General features: G+C 38.2%; 1 protein-coding gene across 1 annotated transcript; it reads right to left on the bottom strand.

Moving 5' to 3' along the window:
• Positions 1-268: 268 nt before the first annotated feature.
• Positions 269-18,013, bottom strand: LOC5574261. Its single transcript, XM_001655027.2, has 3 exons — positions 17,619-18,013; positions 1,027-1,355; positions 269-966 (listed from the first exon to the last, which is right to left on the bottom strand). The coding sequence occupies exons 1-3, from the start codon at positions 17,637-17,639 to the stop codon at positions 462-464; spliced, it is 855 nt and encodes a 284-aa protein (XP_001655077.2). The 5' UTR covers positions 17,640-18,013; the 3' UTR covers positions 269-461.
• Positions 18,014-18,400: the final 387 nt, after the last annotated feature.

Genomic DNA, 18,400 nt, shown 5'->3' with positions numbered 1-18,400 from the left:
TTTAATGGCGCAAAGTACTAAATTCGGTTTTCATTTACTTCTGAAAAGTTAATTGTTTTTGTTTCAATAAAGATGGCCAATTCTTTAAAGAAATTAAATTTTCCAGGAAATATGAGATTCCCGGGAAATACGGGAATCCCGGGAAACAGAAAACTTTTTCTAATATTTATATTCTTACCAAGAGCATCATGTAACAATACTTCATTATGCAGTTTTAAAACAGTCCCCGTTAGCATACGACAACGGTTTGAATAAAAATACCAACAAGTGAGATTGATTAGTTTTGACATTTATTTCTTAATTCATACTTCGAACTAATTTACATAGTTAACCTAAGCATTCATTCAGTTTCCCACTCATTCAACCTACACCTAGTACCCTATTCAAAATTATGTACATTGCACTCAAACTGCCTCTCATCGAAACCTGTAAAGCTTCTTGAAGTCGATTTCACAGCCTGCCTATTGTCGCCCACACTGGAATGCCTGTCCGAACGGGACTCCTTCCGGAAGATTGTTACTCAACATAACCGGGAAGTACGCGTAGGATGCATTTCCAGAAGACTTTATTGTGTCTTCGGCGGCTGCCTTTCGTGCCAGACTGTCGATAAGGCTCTTCAGCTTGGACTTGATTTCCTGCAGTTCCCCCTTGAGCTCATCGAAAGCTTGGGAACAGGCTGCGCCGGCATTGTGGGGGACGAAGGACTCGTGCACGTTGCTGCCTCCGAATTCAGGTTCGAACGAAACGGGAGCTGGAGTGGTACTAGGAGTTGTGGCACGAATCGTTGAACGTGGAGTTGTGGGACGGGGAGTTGTAGATCTGGGAGTTGTGGGACGAGCCGTCGTGGGACGTTGAGTCACTGCGGCATTCTTCACCAAGTCATCGTACAGAGTTCTGCATGCCGGTGGGAAGAACAGATCCTTCCACGGGACGCTCTTTTCTTGGGATGCTTTGTAGATGTTGTCTCTGGAATATGCGAATGAGATTATATTATGAAAGTTACCATAGTTCCATCGAATAACTTACATGCTTGTTTCCAACCGGGAGATGTAGATCTTGGTGGCCGAATTTGGTGGAACCACTCGATAACCCTTCACGTCCGAGACGTAGTGCGTCAAATGAGGCTTGCCATCGGGATCTACGAATCCGTAACATCCGTACGTGACGCCGTCCGGGCCTTTGACCTTGTGCTGGAAGTGATGGTCAATCGGTTCCACCACATCCAATCCATACTGGAAAGATCCCTCCTTAAGTTTGCTTTGGAAGTAGGTGTTGGAGTTCTTCTCGAGGTTGATGTTGACATCCACGGTGCGATCGTCGATCGATAGGGCTTGAACCACTGCGACTAGCGCCAACTAAAAGAATAAATAAAATGAACAATCGATTAGCACAAGCGGAACTATAGAGGGCGTACCAATATTATTTCTGGTTATAGATGTTTCAATAAAACAGTGCTCCAAGCTATTAGTTTTATACATATTGATCCAAGGATCCGAAACCACGAACAAAAGCAAGGATGAATCTCTGAATGTCAGTTTGCTTTCCTCCATCAGTTATCTTTTTGAAAAGGTTATTTTGAACAGAATGATAGTCCACATCAATGAAAATTCAATTTTTCCAATGAACAGTTCGGATACCGCCATGGGCACTCTACCACTCATCAACTTTTACGTGTAACCAATTTGATTTGTTCCAACAACTCTGAAGGCTATTCTACTGGTCTTGCTCCTCTAGACATAGAAAAAGCATTCGACAGTGTTTGGCATGAAGCCTACATTGTTAGAATAATTCAAAGTTATCTGTTAAATCGCACACTTCAGGTTAATTATCAGAACTCCAAGTCTGAAACCCTTTCTGTAACAGCTGGTGTTCATCAAGGCAGTATTGTTATACAATATTTTCACATTTGACTTACCTGAGTTACCTCAGGGATGTCAAAAATCTTTATTTGCGGGTGATACAGGCCTCTACACCGAAGGACGAAGCCTGCGTGTCATCTGTAGTAGATTGCAAAAAAAGTTTTGATATTTTTTCTTCATATTTGCAAAAATGGAAGATTTCTCCTAACACTTCCAAAACTCAACTAATAATATTCCCACATAAACCAAAAGCTCTTTATTTGAAACCTTCAAGTAGACATGTTGTCACGATGAGAGGAGTTCCAATAAATTGGTCAAATGAAGTTAAGTATTGGTTAGAACTTTCGCACTGATACACCTTATGAGTCACACCACAGGTATTCGAGAGCAGGAAGAATGCAAATTGTCCCGGATTCCTGTGAAATGAATACAAAAACACGGTCTCGATTGAACGCCTACGTCAGTTGGGTAAAATACGACCAGATGTGATTGGCAGTATAATTCCAAAATATCGGAGAATGTTTATATTCTGATAAGATCATAAAGCTCAATGGCGAAACTTCTAATTTACGACATATTGATCGATAAAAATTCTTACATAGACTCGTCATGTTACGAAATCACATTAGTGAGAACAGACTTTCAGACTATGTCCAGAAACAAATTGATTTGGAACAGATGAGAAGCGCTAACCGTGGGCGATCGCTCCCCAATTAAAATGCTAATCAAAGAATCAACATAACAAATGTTTGATTGCATAATGTATATGCGATCGAAGACTATGTGGATCGTATTGTCATAACAAAGAATGTTTGCTCGAAAAACATCCGCCTTTTGATGTTGCTGGTCCAGTGGTCCACGCTAAAACCAGAATTTGAGCCACCTATCGGAATCTTGGTGAAACTTCAACAATGTTTTACCACTTATACAACAGATGCCGTGACCAGTCGAAATTCTCCGCTGGCGCCACAATCGATAATCGGGAAGTGTTAATCACCGATCGATCGGTTCCATCATCGAACATTATCCAATGAAGACGTGAAACACGTTGCTCTCTGTGACACCAACTCACAACACACAGGACGAGGGTGTGTCCAAACGAAAGGTCAAGCGTGTGCTAGAATAAGGGCGTAAGTCGCATGATCGATTTCTCTTCATCGATCCTCTCTTTTGTTAATAAAGGTGACAAGATGCGGGTTTGTTAGTCTTTTTCCACTTCAGGACGCTAGGTAGCGATGCAATCTTGCGTCCTGAAGTGAAAAAATGCTGACAAATTTGCGCCTTGTCACCTTTATTAACGGAAGAGAGGATCGACGAAGAGAAATCGATCATGCGACTTACGCCCTTATTCTAGCACACGCTTGAGGTCTGTTTTACGACCTTGCGGAAGCGGAGCACGCAGAGGTATAGCTTTCCAAAAAGTTGACAAAAATCAAATTTCCAAACATGTTTTTAGTTGGAAAACAAAGTAAACATTTGGGTATACACAATATCAGATGATTCAGAACACATACGAAGCTTTCAACAAAAAATGTTTTTCTCCATGTGTAGACCATGAAGGTGTACATGTTCAAAATATGATGACTTTGCCCAAAATAGGGTCTACTCCACTCACAGAAACGCGACACGAGACCCCACGAGGTCTGCTTCCCTAAAACATGTTCCTCAACCCTTGTCATGATCAAACCTTGTAAAATATTAATAATGCGTAATTTTTACCACGGGTTTGGACCACTGTGGGGAGGTTTTATGGGTTAAGCATGGCGAAACGAAGATTTTGTGCGCTTGGTTTCAACGGAATAGACATACAGGTACAGGTCGATTGATTTTCGATTGAGCAATTATCGAAAGCGCTAATTGGGTGTGATAAACTGAATGTCGACCCACTGGGAAGCAGATGGGTGTTTGGGGGAAATATGCTTTTAACTGGATGAACTGTTTTTTTTTCCATTTCAAGCGTGTGCTTGAATAAGGGCGTAAGTCGCATGATCGATTTCTCTTCGTCGATCCTCTCTTCTGTAAATAAAGGTGACAAGATGCAAGTATGTCAGCATTTTTTCACCTCAGGACGCAAGATTGCATTGCTGCCAAGCGGTCTGAAGTGAAAAAATGCTGACAAACTTGCATTTTGTCACCTTTATTCACAGAAGAGAGGGTCGATGAAGAGAAATCGATCATGCGACTTACGCCCTTATTCCAGCACATGCTTGATTTTCTGTGTACAACCTTTAATTTAATTAAACTGCTTTCCTTCTTAGGGGTCGTCCATAAATGACGTAGCTTTTTAGGGGGGAGGGGGGTCTTCACAAAATTGTGACGATGTGTGACGAGGGGGAGGGAGAGGTCCTAGCTAGTGGGCGTAGCATATTCCATTTTTTTTGTTTTAACCCAATTGCTAAGAAAAACAAATAAAAAAATGATAAGAAGGGGGGAGGTTTGCTTGATATGCTACGTATTTTCCAAGGGGGGTATCAGCATTTGTGACGAAATGCTACGAGGGGGGAGGGGGGTTTGAAAAATCAGTGAAAAAAATGCTACGTCATTTATGGACAGCCCCTTATTTTAATATCATTCTGGTTCTGAGTCTGAATTCTCAGATTTTGTTATTCTACGTCAACGCCGGTTCTGTTTGAATATTCCATCATATCTTTCAAATACACTCGGCGTGTTTGGTTCATGCAGTAATCAAATTTGATTAATTAATTGATCGATATCCCAATCCAGTGCAGTTTGTAGGCATAACGATCTGTTGTTCTCATCGTTATAAATTCGATAACGACTAAACGTTTTGCAAAGAACTTGGTTGGCAAAGGAACATGTTAACATCTGTTATTTTTAATATTCTACTCCAAGGAATAAAATAGGGGATCTTTTCCTAGGATCAGGTATTCTGGTTTCAGATATTTTTTTATCGATATTAACAAAATTTTAAGCCCTGGGCTAGTTCATCTCGGGACCAACGGCATTACTTCCCTTCCGAAGGAAGTCGTCACTATAACTCTTACGCCATTAGTGACTATTTCGGAAATGGAATTCGATACCGAATTGAATAAAATTCCACACTTGTACCGTTTTGTCTCAAATTCTACATGAATCATATTCCAAACACTTCCATTTCATTGAAATGGTATTTTGAAAGAAGTTTCAGCAAATAAGGTGGACTATAAAAAAATGAGAGAAAAAATCATAGTAAATCCACGTTAGATTATATATAAAGCCAAACAAGGTTGGTAGTCTAATGGCCATCACTTCTGCTTTGTTGACAGAAGGTCATGGGTTCATTCCACTCTTTTACCATACGTTGTAGTTGTAAAGACCTAGGGAAAGTGTACCAGTTATGGCCATAGTGGTTACCTATTTAGCCATACGTGAAATTTCGAAAACTATTATGTATAAAATCTTTTTGAATGTTTAAACATCAATATATATCTGAAAACTTACCTCTACTAAAACCTTTTAAAATATGAAGACATTCCCGTAATCTCGTATGGCGAAATATGGAACTACTATGTCCATAACTGGTATACCTATCCTATATATCGCTTACTTATTTTTATTAAATTTTATCTCACTAGTGGTCCCAGCAAACTTCGTCTTGTCATCAAGTAGGCTGTTGAAGAATGCCTTGAATCGTCCCACATTAAATGACAGTTCCGTTTATTCGTGTTTTGTACACACAAACGTGTTTTATACACACAAACATGTCGGAACACTTCCGGTAACTATGGAAAAAAAAATCCGATATTCCGTTCTCAAGCCAACTCGTGACATACGAACACCATTTTATTTTTAATTTATATAGATACAGAAAGGGGAAACGATTCATGGCAGTTGCCTAGAAATCGTTCCCAACATTCGTTTGTGGGGGGTTAAGTTTGAATTTTGAATCAATTTTTTTTTGTTGGAAGAAATTTGTGGCTGCACTCTTTTAGAAACCGTTATTATGAACAACTTTGTTGAATCTAACTCTTCATTTGAGCGAAGTGGATTGATTCTGTAAGTTCTACCTTAGGCTATTTGTTTTCACCTTATACTTTTTGTTTTCACTTTACGTGAATGCCGTCTTGAGAAAACTTGGAGAGGAAATAAAGATACACATTGTTGCTGAACATTGCAAGTTTGTTGTTGTTGTAGTTTTGAAGTTATAAGCAAATTTATGTGAAAAACTATGAAATCCTTAGATGCCCACAACTCAAGGATATGGTTCGACAATTTTTTTCTTTTTGCGGCATTCGAAAGGCAACTTTTGCTGTAAAAACTGTGAAAACGTCATTTTTGTAAATTCAGAAAATTCACTTCACTCAAAATTATGGGCGTGCTGCCTCCAATAAAGTAGGTTTTGACTAGATCAGTGGTGTTCAAGGTTCCTGTTCAGAACTGCGAGCCCAACCCGGGAGCATCATGACAGCTGCAGTACAACGTCAGTGTACCGAAAAATTTTGGTCCGTGGTACTGTCAAACTCAATGAAATCACGGAGTGTGCTCAAAATAGGGCGTAAACTAGAATTATGCTTGATGGACATAAAAAAAAGTTTTACAATTTTTGTTTGGCATTCGTAATATAATTATAAATGAGTGATTGCCAAATTTCGATTCTCTAAAAGGATTTGTACGGCCATCGGGAAGATTTTGTATGGCCCACGAGCGAGTTTTGAATAGTGGTGTGATGTGGTCCGCATGCTGTAAGTTGCTTATAGTAACCGATCCTTTGTTTACGAAGTTATTTATTGACCACTTGGCAATTCATAGCAAGACAAATTTGTTAGGGATCGTTCAAATATTACGTGGCACAACAAAGGGAGGGAAAGGGTCCTTTGTAGCGTTACAGTCCATATAATAAATTTAAATTTTCCATACAAAATCTGTTACTTCAGGGAGGGAGGGGGTTTAAATTGGCAAATTTCTTCGTTACGTAAAATTTGAATCATCCCTTAAATATTTACGATGATCATTATATTTTGGGAAATTGACTGTAGTTATAAGCTTGAAATCAATCTGAGATCATATCCAGCTTTTGATTAGCAGTACATTTTTTTTTGCGGATTTGAACACTTGTTTTCTAATAGTCAACCCCAGATGTCTATGTTTCAATCAGATAAGTTTATTGGATAAACAATCCAGCTTTTTACGAGCGCTAATATCACCAGCCCACTTTTATAAAAAATAGATCTAGTGATCTGACGTTTCACATGGGTCGCTTGATATGGACTTATCCATCGGTGCACTAAATTTACTCAGTCCAAGAATTTTGACACTTGGAGAGCATTGAAAAGCGTGACCCACTAAAGTGTCAAAATTGCTTGTGTCAAAGTGCTTAAATGCCTGACGACACTAACCGCCCGGCAGCGAGGCCCACAATATTTCTCTTGAGGGCATAAAAGCGATCCACAAAATCAGTTAGCCTGTATTGTGAGTAATTTCTAATGGATTACTTTCCCGCAAAACAAAGCACTAACAGGTCATTTAATCTTTTCACCGAACGAATTGGTGCGCTCTGAAGTTCAATTGGTGCTTAAACTTGGTGATTTTATTAAATTTATTTTCATTGGAAAACAAAAATATCAGACTCGCCCTTATTTCATTTCATTCCTTTCGTTGTTTTGCATCCGTCAACAACGAAACAAAGTTCCGAGCTGCCATAGTGAAAAATCGTGGCGGCAGCGGTGGATGGCTCCATTGTTTACGTTGCAAGTAGGTACGTGAAAATTGCGTTATCTGTCACTTCGCGGGGGGGTTGTGCGAGCCGCATAAACACCATACAATTGCTAAAACATTGGATAGTTCTCAGAATGCCAAAACAACGCATACAAATCTAATGAAACGTAATAAGTTCAAATTCACAGCAATAAAAAGGGGATTCCTAGTGATATTCTAGGGTGAAATATCATATTTTTGAGTGCTTTTGAAGATGTCGTTAGATTACCTTTCAGATTACAATGAACTGTTGAAGATTTGCATTGGAAGCTTGAGAATTTTTAGTGGATTGAGATTAAGGAGACTGAAAACATTTGTGAGTCCAACAAAATTAAGTTCAATGTAATGGAAAATCATTTCACTTATATTTACATCAAAAAGCTCGTTTGAGTATGTCGGTGTATTATGACGTAATTTTACAAGATATTTTCAAGTTTGCAATGGTATCTAAGGATTTCTAGCGGATTCCTAGAATGTCCTTGAGGATTCTTGAGAATTATTGTGGGATTCCAGTGAAATGTAGAAATTATCAGCCAAATCCTGTGTTTGCCAAAATATAACCTAAAGCTTACCACTAGCCGAATCTGGGAATTCCTAGCGAACTAGTGAAGCGCCCAGCTGAATCCTGTGTATGACTAATGGGAACCGAAGATACATATTAGCGGAATCTTGCACATTTTCTGCGGGATTCCAACGGAGTTTAGCAATTCTCAGAGTGATCATAGTCGACGATAAGCCGTAACTAAGAATTTATGAAGTATTTCAGAAATTCTATCATGTGAAATTCCAGTGGAACATACGGTTTCGCAGTGGAACCTTTAAAATTTTTGAGAGATTTTGGGAACTCTTAGTTTGATCCTAATTCCAGGACTGTTTCAAGCACTGGCAGTGTATTAGAAGACTGCCCAAGAAACAATTAAAGGCGGCTAATAAATATGTATGCTGAACTAGTGTTTCACAGCAGCCGTGGCAGTTGAATAAGATTAAAAGTTATACAAAGTGACGAATAAACGTTGCGTAAATTGTAAACAACGCTTTAGTTCCTCACTCCTATGTTATTTTCAAAACCATTCGAATAAAAGTTTAAACAACGTTCGATGAAAATATACTTCGTCGAAATTTTGATTGTCCAATAACATTTTCATTAATTGAAAAATAGATTCTGTTGCCAAATAAGAAGTTTTAGTTCAATATGCGGCATATATAATAACAAACTCATCCAATGTTTAACATTGATAATTGTTTACAACATCGTTATTCAACTTGGCACTGCAATGATCTAATGTCTTTTTTACCATATTGGGAAGGTTCCAAACCGAGAATTTTGTTCATTGGTTTAATACTCACTTGCTCGTGCTTTGTTACGAAACATTTCACTTTCCATTCACAGCGCATCAACGCGGTGGTTTTGCAGTGGAAAATCACGCAACAAATGGGAGATCAATAGGTTTATTGAAATCAAAACATTAATGTTTTTACTTAAATGAATGACACACAGTTAGCTTCAACAAATTTTATTCAACCGTTCAACCACTAGTCGTTGCTCTACATCTAAAAGTCTTTGTTCAAAGTTTCTTAAACATAGCTGTCTGTATATCGTCGATTTATTGCTGAAGAAGTGTGATGGCAACCATCATAACTGCAAATTAATGCTAAATTTCAGTTACAAGTATTAATCAACCTTAGTTGCTTTATTGCTTTGGCAAGCATATAGATGTCATGACTGAAATGTTTATTCGTCCATTATTAAACAATAAAATATGCTTGTTTTTAATTATGAATCGTGGATAACGGCCAACCAGCCGAGTGGAAGTTTAGCAACTACCGAAAAGCTAAACATTACATATAATTTGCAATTGGATTAGATGGACAAATTGATGTGAAGATTTGCGAAAAAGTTACACGTCTTCTCAGTGAGAATCGAACTCATGACTCCCCGATCTCTAGTTGGGGCGCGTTACCACTACGCCATGAGAGAACTCATGAACGCAGAAGTTAACCTGAATTCGATTTCAGCTCAATAATCACGTGGTCTTCTTCGTTCGTTTCTCGGTTTTATTATACACGCTAAACTTCATCCGCTCAAAAATGTGTGCCGAGTAAACAAAATTGGCCACTCTTCATGCAGCACAGATTTTGTGCAAAGGGGGCTGTACACAGTTTTGTGCAAACGGTAGTAAACAAACCGAATGACTGAAATGCGCACAGAGGAGGAACGCTTGGAATGCGGAATTCGTTTCCATGTTTGTTTTGCTTCTGAAAACAGTAAAAAAAACATTCCGATTTTAAAGTTTTTCAGAGATTTTTTCATTCGAATAGCCGAAGCGGAAGCAAATGGGGAAAAAACTTTCTCATTTGCGACCATCTTCCGGCTTTTCGCTGGAAAAAATCCCTGAAAACTCCCCATCTTACCAACGGCCAACTGTTTGCTGCCGCGCGGGAGATGACTGACAGTTCCTTTTCCATCAATCTGCGCACAGCCAATGACCAACACATCGGTTACACATAGCATGAGTGCGACTTACACAGAATTTTCACTCAGCCAGAGAGTCCTGCATTGGTTGCCTCATTCTGTGTAATTTTAACACATGGGCTGCGTTGAGCAGGCTTAGCGTGTTTGGTTCGTGTAGGGGAAATCGGATGAATGTATCGTGAGTTTATGGTGAGGAATTTAAAAAGAATGCGAGAGCGAAACACGCTATAGATACGACGTATGTCGCGCAACAGGGAGTGAACCGCTCTTTTTTTCCATTCGCTCGGTTCAGTTCGCTCTTCCTTTGCGAGCCGTTGAGCCACTGAACCGTTCAAAAGATCCGGTTCATTATAATGAGTGATTCGGATCGGATCCGTTCACTAGAATGAGCCGTTTTGCCCATCTCTAATACCAACGCATAACAAACATCACAGACTCGCGAACTGGCTAGGTGTGACTAAGTTCGCACACGTCTGCTCGGGAGAACTTGTCAAAAGAAGTAGCAACAAGCTCGGGAACGTTTATTCACGAGTAACCGAGCAAAGTATGATTTATTATGGTTTTGACGGACACATTAATTGTATAACCATCAAATCGACAGTAAAGCTCGGCCATAGTCAACCATATATCAATTCACGGTGTTCTTCATAGCCAGGATGTCTCGGGCGATAAATGAATATCACCCACTGTCAGTTGTGACAACTGTGAAAATAAAGACAATTGCTATGTTAAATGTTTGTTATGGCTTAATTATGAACTTTTTATATCGTTAAATTAACCAATAATGGGACAAAAAATTGAAACAATGGTTTTGGAAGTAAAGCAAACAGTTGAAGACTCATGCAAGCCTCTTAGCAGGCAATCAGTTATTCATTGCAACGCTTGTTCGATTACGTATCATAAACATTAAAAAAAAATCGCTATATGATGACACTCTCTATTCCATTTACCCGAAAATGTTAACTACGCTAGAAGTCATCCCTTGCCATGGGCCTCCTACGCACAAAAGAAATCCCCTTTTCCTGTTACCTGTTTGGCTGTTTTGTATTGATTCTGCGTTCCGTTTCACAGAGTTCCATTTTGCTCTATTCCGTTCTACGAGTTCACTGACGTTTGAACCATTTTTAATTTGAACAATGAGCAGATTGAAGTGGTTCAAATTAAGGTAACACGGGACGGTGTTTTAATCACCCTCTCCATTTAAAGGAGCAAATCTCAAGTACCACTCAATATATCGATGCGAAAAATGTATCACTATAATTATATATACAGTACCGGACATATAAACTGCACCAAAGTCGTTTTCCCATACAAAATGGTCAACTTCAGAGAGCTATATCTCCGCTGTTGCTCAACCATTTTTTCTCATTTTTTCTGTGACAAACTACAAATTACCTCAATTTTCGATAACTATTGAAAAAGTTGTGTGAAAACTATTGGTTTAAAAGTTACAGATAGATTCAATTTTGACATAAAAAATGCACCAAGACGAAAAGTAATGTATCAGACAAACTATGCGTTGTATCCTTTAGGTGTCTTCAGCGTATTTGATTCTTATCACGCAATGAACAAATGCGCAGAAGACACCAAGATGCTACGACGCGTAGTTTTTCTGCTACATCACTTGATGTCTTGGTGCATTTTTTATGTCAAAATTCAACCTATCTGTAACTTTTGAATCAATAGTTTTCAAACAACTTATACAATAGTTTTAGAAAATTGAAGAAATTTGTAGTTCATCTCAGAAAAAATGAAAAAAATCGGTTGAGAAACAGCGAAGATATAGCTCTCTGATGTTGACCATTTGGTATGGGAAAACTGCTTTGGTGCATTTTATATGTCCGATACTGTATGTAGTACACAACCCAACAAATTTTGAGTTTAATCGGTTCACTAAAACTAGAGATTTGCTACTGCAAAGTTTTGACTTTTTTTTTTTTTTATCAATGACACTTTACACTAGGGTGCATTCGTGTCAGAAAACAAAGTTTTGATGATAGTTGTTAGAGTGAGACAAAAGATAAAGAAAATAAAACGGTCTCTCGTGTCACTTAAAAACGTGTACTGTCAAAACAACGGGGGTTCCTAGTATTGTCACAAAAAAAGCTTGCTTCCTGGTAGGGATCAAACGATATGACGTTTAGCTTGGGTCCGTTCAATATAAACGACCCAAATCAAACGTCAAATCACTTGATCCCAACCAGAAAGCGAGACTGCTTGCAGCAGCTATTAACGGTTTTATAAATCTGGATAAGGTTGAAATTGTAAGTGAGATTCAAAATCTCACGCACCTGAAGGTATTCGATTTTGAGAGTGTCTTTATATCCACAGCAATGGATATTTCAGCAAAATTGAAACACATGAAAGACGTTTCCAAAGCAAAGGGGAAAAGGACGTGTAAAAACAACATCAATGTTAACATTTGTATCATTTTGCGAAACACGGAGTAGCTCCCAAAAGCTGAATGCTCGCGTGCGCGTATGAAACTCAAACGTACTGCCTCCTTGAGTACCGAAGCTGTTGCAAATCTTAAAATCGTTTTCATAAGTTCTCGAAGTTGTCCCCAGTGATTTTTAAGAATTTCTCAAGAGCTCAAGAGGTTTCCAGAAGTCTTGAATGGATTATCAGAGCTTCCTATAAGATTTTCGAAAGATTCCCAATATTACCTAGAAATTTCAAGGAGTTTCAAGAGATTCTTGAGATTTTAACAGGTTTCCAAAGACTTGAAAGATGTTTTCGGAAGTTCGAAGGGATTTTCAAGGATTTTTTAGAAAGTGACTTTCGAAATGTTTCTTGGATGTCCAACGCCTTTCCAGTGGTTCTCAAGACTATTCCAGGAGTTCCCTGCAGTTCTCAAGAGGTTTTCAGAATTTTCAGAAGGTTCTTAAGTGCTGTTCATGATTTTTTAGGGAATTTTTAATGATGCTTAAAAGTGTTCACGAAATATTCAGGGGTTTCCAAAAAGCTTTAAAACCTTTAGGAACCTGGGAGCTTTTTGAAACCTTCGGGGATGCTCAGGAAGCCCTTTTAACCCGTATCCGCCCAGCAAACGGTTAAAACGTTCGAAATGCTGACATTTCATCAATTTTTGATAGATTTCCTTTCTTTTAGCTCCAATGGAATCGTCTGGATGTCCAGCTTTTTGAGAACCGACGGTCCCAGATAGGTCAATTTAATTTTCCTTTTAACCCCTCTACCGGCAGCTTCTTTTTTTACCGCAAGAAAAAAAATCAAATCGCGATAACTTTTTTGTTTCTCGGTATTTTTGCACCATTTTTTCACAAGTTCTCAAAAAACTCTTCTAGTTTGAGGATCCGTGTCGATATTGATGATTGGTGATCAGGTTTTAAAGATATTCCAATGTTCCTTGGGGGACCGACATTTTCCATACAAAATGTCTAAGGCGGGCATTTTGTTTTACGTCAACTTATCGAAAAAGTAAAATGTGTGCTATACAATGCTATGTAATAAGGAGCTACTCTGAAAAAATCATACAAATTGGTTGAGAATTCTTAGAGATCTCTGAAAATTACGATATGAGGTTTTTTGTAGTTTTCAAGATCTTTATTTGGTCAGCTTGGTACCAGCAACATAAATGCTCATTACTCAAAGACGGCTGCTCCAAATTGCTTCATATTTTCACAACATACTCTCATTAATGGAATGTTCCAAAGAGTGAACATCTGAATACGTTGAAAAATCTGTAGCCTAAGATATATTCGTGGGTTATGATTAAGCGTCGGTCCCCCAAGGAATTTCGGGATATCTCTGGATCCAGATGACCAATGATCAATATCGACACGGATCCTCAAACTAGAAGAGTTTTTTGGGAACTTGTGAGAAAATGGTGCAAAAATACCGAGAAACAAAAAAGTTATCGCGATTTGATTTTTTTTTCTTGCGGTAAAAAATGAAGCTGCCGGTAGAGGGGTTAAACTTGAGAAATTTGGGTGTCAAGCTTCATCGTCCACAAAACCAACCTTAGGACAAACGAGGACAAACTATTTAGAAGGTATTGATCACCAAGAAATCCAAAAATAATCGACAATAATTCCTGAGCTCGGAATTTCCCCGTTTTGGAAAAACCATGTTCACAGGAAATTAACTGGACCTGTCATCTAGGTGACCAATATTATTTGAATGAGTCTACTTGACTATGACTGAGTAATCTTTTGAAACTTTTGAAATTAGGCGCACAAATATGACAGTTTGGAAGATAATCATAATTGAGATATTTGGTACCGATTTCCAGAAGATCCGATAATAAACTAAAATCATTTTCAATATCAAATCCGATCAAACCGTTGAATTTAAATCTCACATAACATTCGTAGCTCAAACTATAAGAACAAGTAGAGTGAATACAGATATATACCAATTAGTCAACATTCACGAGAAAGTAAATGAGGTTCATTTTTACCCGATCTGAACCAGTACCCACCGGAATAAATCCAAATCGGCGAACATTTCCAAAACTACCAATGGACCGATGCACGAGTTCACTAATTTGACGTTTGAGCGGTGCCGAATTCATTAGTTTCCATGGTCACATAAATAACACGGCACCGCCGTCCATAGTTATCAAGCAACTAGATATCAAGACGATTTCATTGGAGCTAAATCGAAGGAAATTGACAAAAAGGCAGCATTTGGAAGTTTTTTCCGTTTGTTGGGTGGACACTAGAGTGATGCAAATTTAGAAATGTTTGCTCCCCTATGCTTAAACGATTTTAATTATGGTAAATAGCATCCTCCCAAAGTTTGAAGTGATTCGGAAGAAATTTGACTGTGCACACGCCATTTGAAGTTTATATGGAGATTACTATGGAAAACGCCAATCTTTTGTGTTCAGCCCTCTAACACGTCATCATAATATTTTAGGTAAAAGTGAACACACTCATCGTATGTGAAAACTTCCCAGCTACAAATTTGCCAAAGACCACTTTTTGATTGGACCTCACGATAAATTGTTATTCATCATCATAAAGTTGGTTTGCATGTAGCATGCTTCACCAACTGTTCGGCAGGCAACAGCGGTGCTCCTGGCGGGAAGCATAGATCAAAGTAATCCAGGCTACTATGTTCTACAGCAAAAAAGCAGTGTTGCTCTGAAAGTAATTGAATGATCATCTCAGCACGATTTGGACTTTGTTATCAATAATAACAAATTATCCTTACGTCCCATCGAAATGTGATCTTCGGCAAAGTTGTAGCTGGGAAGTTTTCACATAGGATGAGTGTGTTCACTTTTACCTAAAATATTATGATGACGTGTTAGAGGACTGAACACAAAAGATTGGCGTTTTCCATATTAATCTCCATATAAACTTTAAATGGCGTGTGCACAACCAAATTTCTTCCGAATCACTTCAAATTTTGGGAGGATCATTTTCATCATAATTGACATCGTTTAAGCATAGGGGAGCAAAAACTTCAAAATTTGCATCAGTCTAGTGGACACGGGCTAACTCTTGGTTACCTTATTTGTAGCATCTGTAAAGATATTGTATTTGATTTGAGAACTATGACTTTGCGCAAACCTCTTAGGATCCCCTCCATGCATATGAAAAAGCCACGCTGCGGAAATTGTAGAAAACACTTTGGGAGTTCTATTACCCTATTGGGAAATTATTTCAAATAAATTTGCCGCAAACAGAATATAAACGGCTAAAACCATTTCACGAATTTTTAACATTTTTTTCCGTAAACTTACCCTCCAATATTTATTGAAACGAACTCAAACTGCTAAACAAGATGTACTAAATCTTCTGAAGTAACCACAAGCATTACAAAAATGCACGTGATCGACTACATATCCATCATGTTTACGCGACATTGCTTCAATTCAACAAATTTCAAAAGCAGTCTGGTAATAAACGCCATATTCAAAATGTATCAATGCATCACTTCTTCTTCTTTTTGGCATTAACGTCCTCACTGGGACAGAGCCTGCTCTTATGAGCACTTCCACAGTTATTAACTGAGAGCTTTCTTTGCCAAAGTTGCCATTTCCGCATTCGTATATCGTGTGGCAGGTACGATGATACTCTATGCCCAGGGAAGTTAAAGAAATTTCCATTGCGAAAAGATCCTGGACCGACCGGGATTCGAACCCAGACACCTTCAGCATGGCTTTGCTTTGTAGCCGTGGACTCTAACCACTTGGCTAAGGAAGGCCCCAGATGCATCACTGCTGCACTTAAATTATCATTAAACTACATCCGCTATGAACTGAAATGTATGCTACATTTAATTGTTATGGTTCTATACTTAAAAATTAACGCATATAACAATTGTGCCGTAGATAGAGGGACCGGCATAAAATATACTATGCCCACACAGTTACGGATCACCCACAGTGACGGATCACTTTGGCGTTCAACATCGGATAACTCGCTCAAAACATAAACGTAGACGTAAAACATATTTTTCCCATGTTATACTATTTGTTTTCTACCATTACTAACATTACAATTAAGCACAACACTCAACCGCTAAATAACGGTGTATTTGACAAATGTTTAGTTGGTACCACACAGCTATCATTATATGGTCGTTTTCCGTAAGAAGTGCCGTCAGCATTCATAAGCTTCCACAGGTGATAAAATTCATGTGTTATATTATAAATACTGCTCACTCGCTTAGATTCAGTATGAATTCATCTTTGGCAAACATTTTTTTTTGATTGTTGATTCTAAATACCGAATATTAGCACTTCTAACTAGTGATCCATAATATGGACCAGGAAATGATTGTTTACCACGGTTATGGATCACTTCCAAAGAATGTAGATTTCTGCCATTTTAAGCATTGGATTCGACATTTTCAGACAATAGCACTAAGGATAAAACTAATAAAAAATCAAGGTTTGGTAATTTCATTTTAAATAGACCAATATGGGTGCAAAACTTAGTGTAGAGCAAAAACAGTACATGCCTCAGTTACTACTATGCAGTATCACAACAAAAATGGCATTTTACCCTTGTTTCCAGCTCTAACATTGGTATATTTTGCAGTAATATGTGACACATATGCATTGAGTTGAAAATCTCTTGATTTTGCGCACTGATCCGTAATATGTCACAATTTGATCCATAATATGAAAATTGATCCATAATATGGTTTTCAGAAACTGATACAATTTTTAATTTTAATGCAATCCTATGTAATTATCACACTCAAAACAGTTTACTAACCGAAGTTCCAATTTGAAATGATTCAATTCGTGCTTTTAAACTACAATTTTACGTTTTCCATGTCGTTTAATGAATTTTTTAGGTTGTACTCCACACTACTTGATCCATAACTGTGGTGTCATGGTAGATTCTTTTTGAGGCACTTTCAAAACTGTTCTTCAAACCATCAAAATCATTTAATTTTGAAATTATTTATTTGATGTAGTTTGGGAATATTATAGGCTTTTATTACCAACAATTGGATCTTTAGGTAATAGAGTTTAATGATGAGGATGTTATTCTTATACTACAATAATAGGGACAACCACAATAATGGGCAAATAACCTTATATGGCAATAATTTGTCACTTTATAATTTCGACTATAAAACGAAATCGCTCTCTAATGATTACTCACCACTGCGATGAAACGATGCATTTTCTTCTTGCACAACCACTTTTTTTATTGTAATAATCACAAAGTCCTAGATTTCAGACTAGAATCACTCGAAAAGAATCCTTTAAACCTTTTATTGTTTTATTTTCTCTTTTCACTCTGGCAACTCTTAACCCACTCTAGGGAAGATTTTCGAATGCACTTCTCACTACTATTTCCGCTTTTTCCACGTCACCTAACACGTTCGTCTATCTTCCGCTATACGACTGAAACAACCAAGGAGCAATTTGATCGATCTCTCCCTAGCGGGCTCGATCCAATTTCTTCACTTCGGGTTTGATTCTCGTTTGGAGATTTTTTGAAACAAATGCTCGCGCACCCCGTTTGCCTGACAGTTAACGACTATGCGTTTGATAGCCGCGATCGCTCTTATTTAAACTTAACAACCCCTACCGGACAAAACCCAATCCAATCCGGTCGGTATCGGAAGGAATCGAGAATCAAAAAGAAGATTTCGGAAAACCGCATCTTGATCGAATGCGGATGAGTTCGGTGAGCTGCTGCGACAGATTTCTCTATCGCTCTTTCGACGATGACGACAGCGATAGGCCCGGCATAGTGACGGCTTGAGACAACTCGAACAGTGATCGGGCAGGGTTAATAGCTTGTTTTTGTTTTTGATCGCGCGCCAAACTTTCATCAGATTCTGCCTAGACAGAATATAAATCCAACATGAATTGCGTTGGTTGATGGTTTATCACAAGTACTTATTCCAGATTTGCCAGTATGGGAAGAAACTAACA

This window comes from Aedes aegypti, chromosome 3 (assembly GCF_002204515.2).
Source record: "Aedes aegypti strain LVP_AGWG chromosome 3, AaegL5.0 Primary Assembly, whole genome shotgun sequence".
Taxonomy (NCBI): Eukaryota; Metazoa; Arthropoda; class Insecta; order Diptera; family Culicidae; genus Aedes; species Aedes aegypti.
Note: the sequence above shows the minus strand (reverse complement) of the source record. Positions and strands in the feature narration are given on the sequence as shown.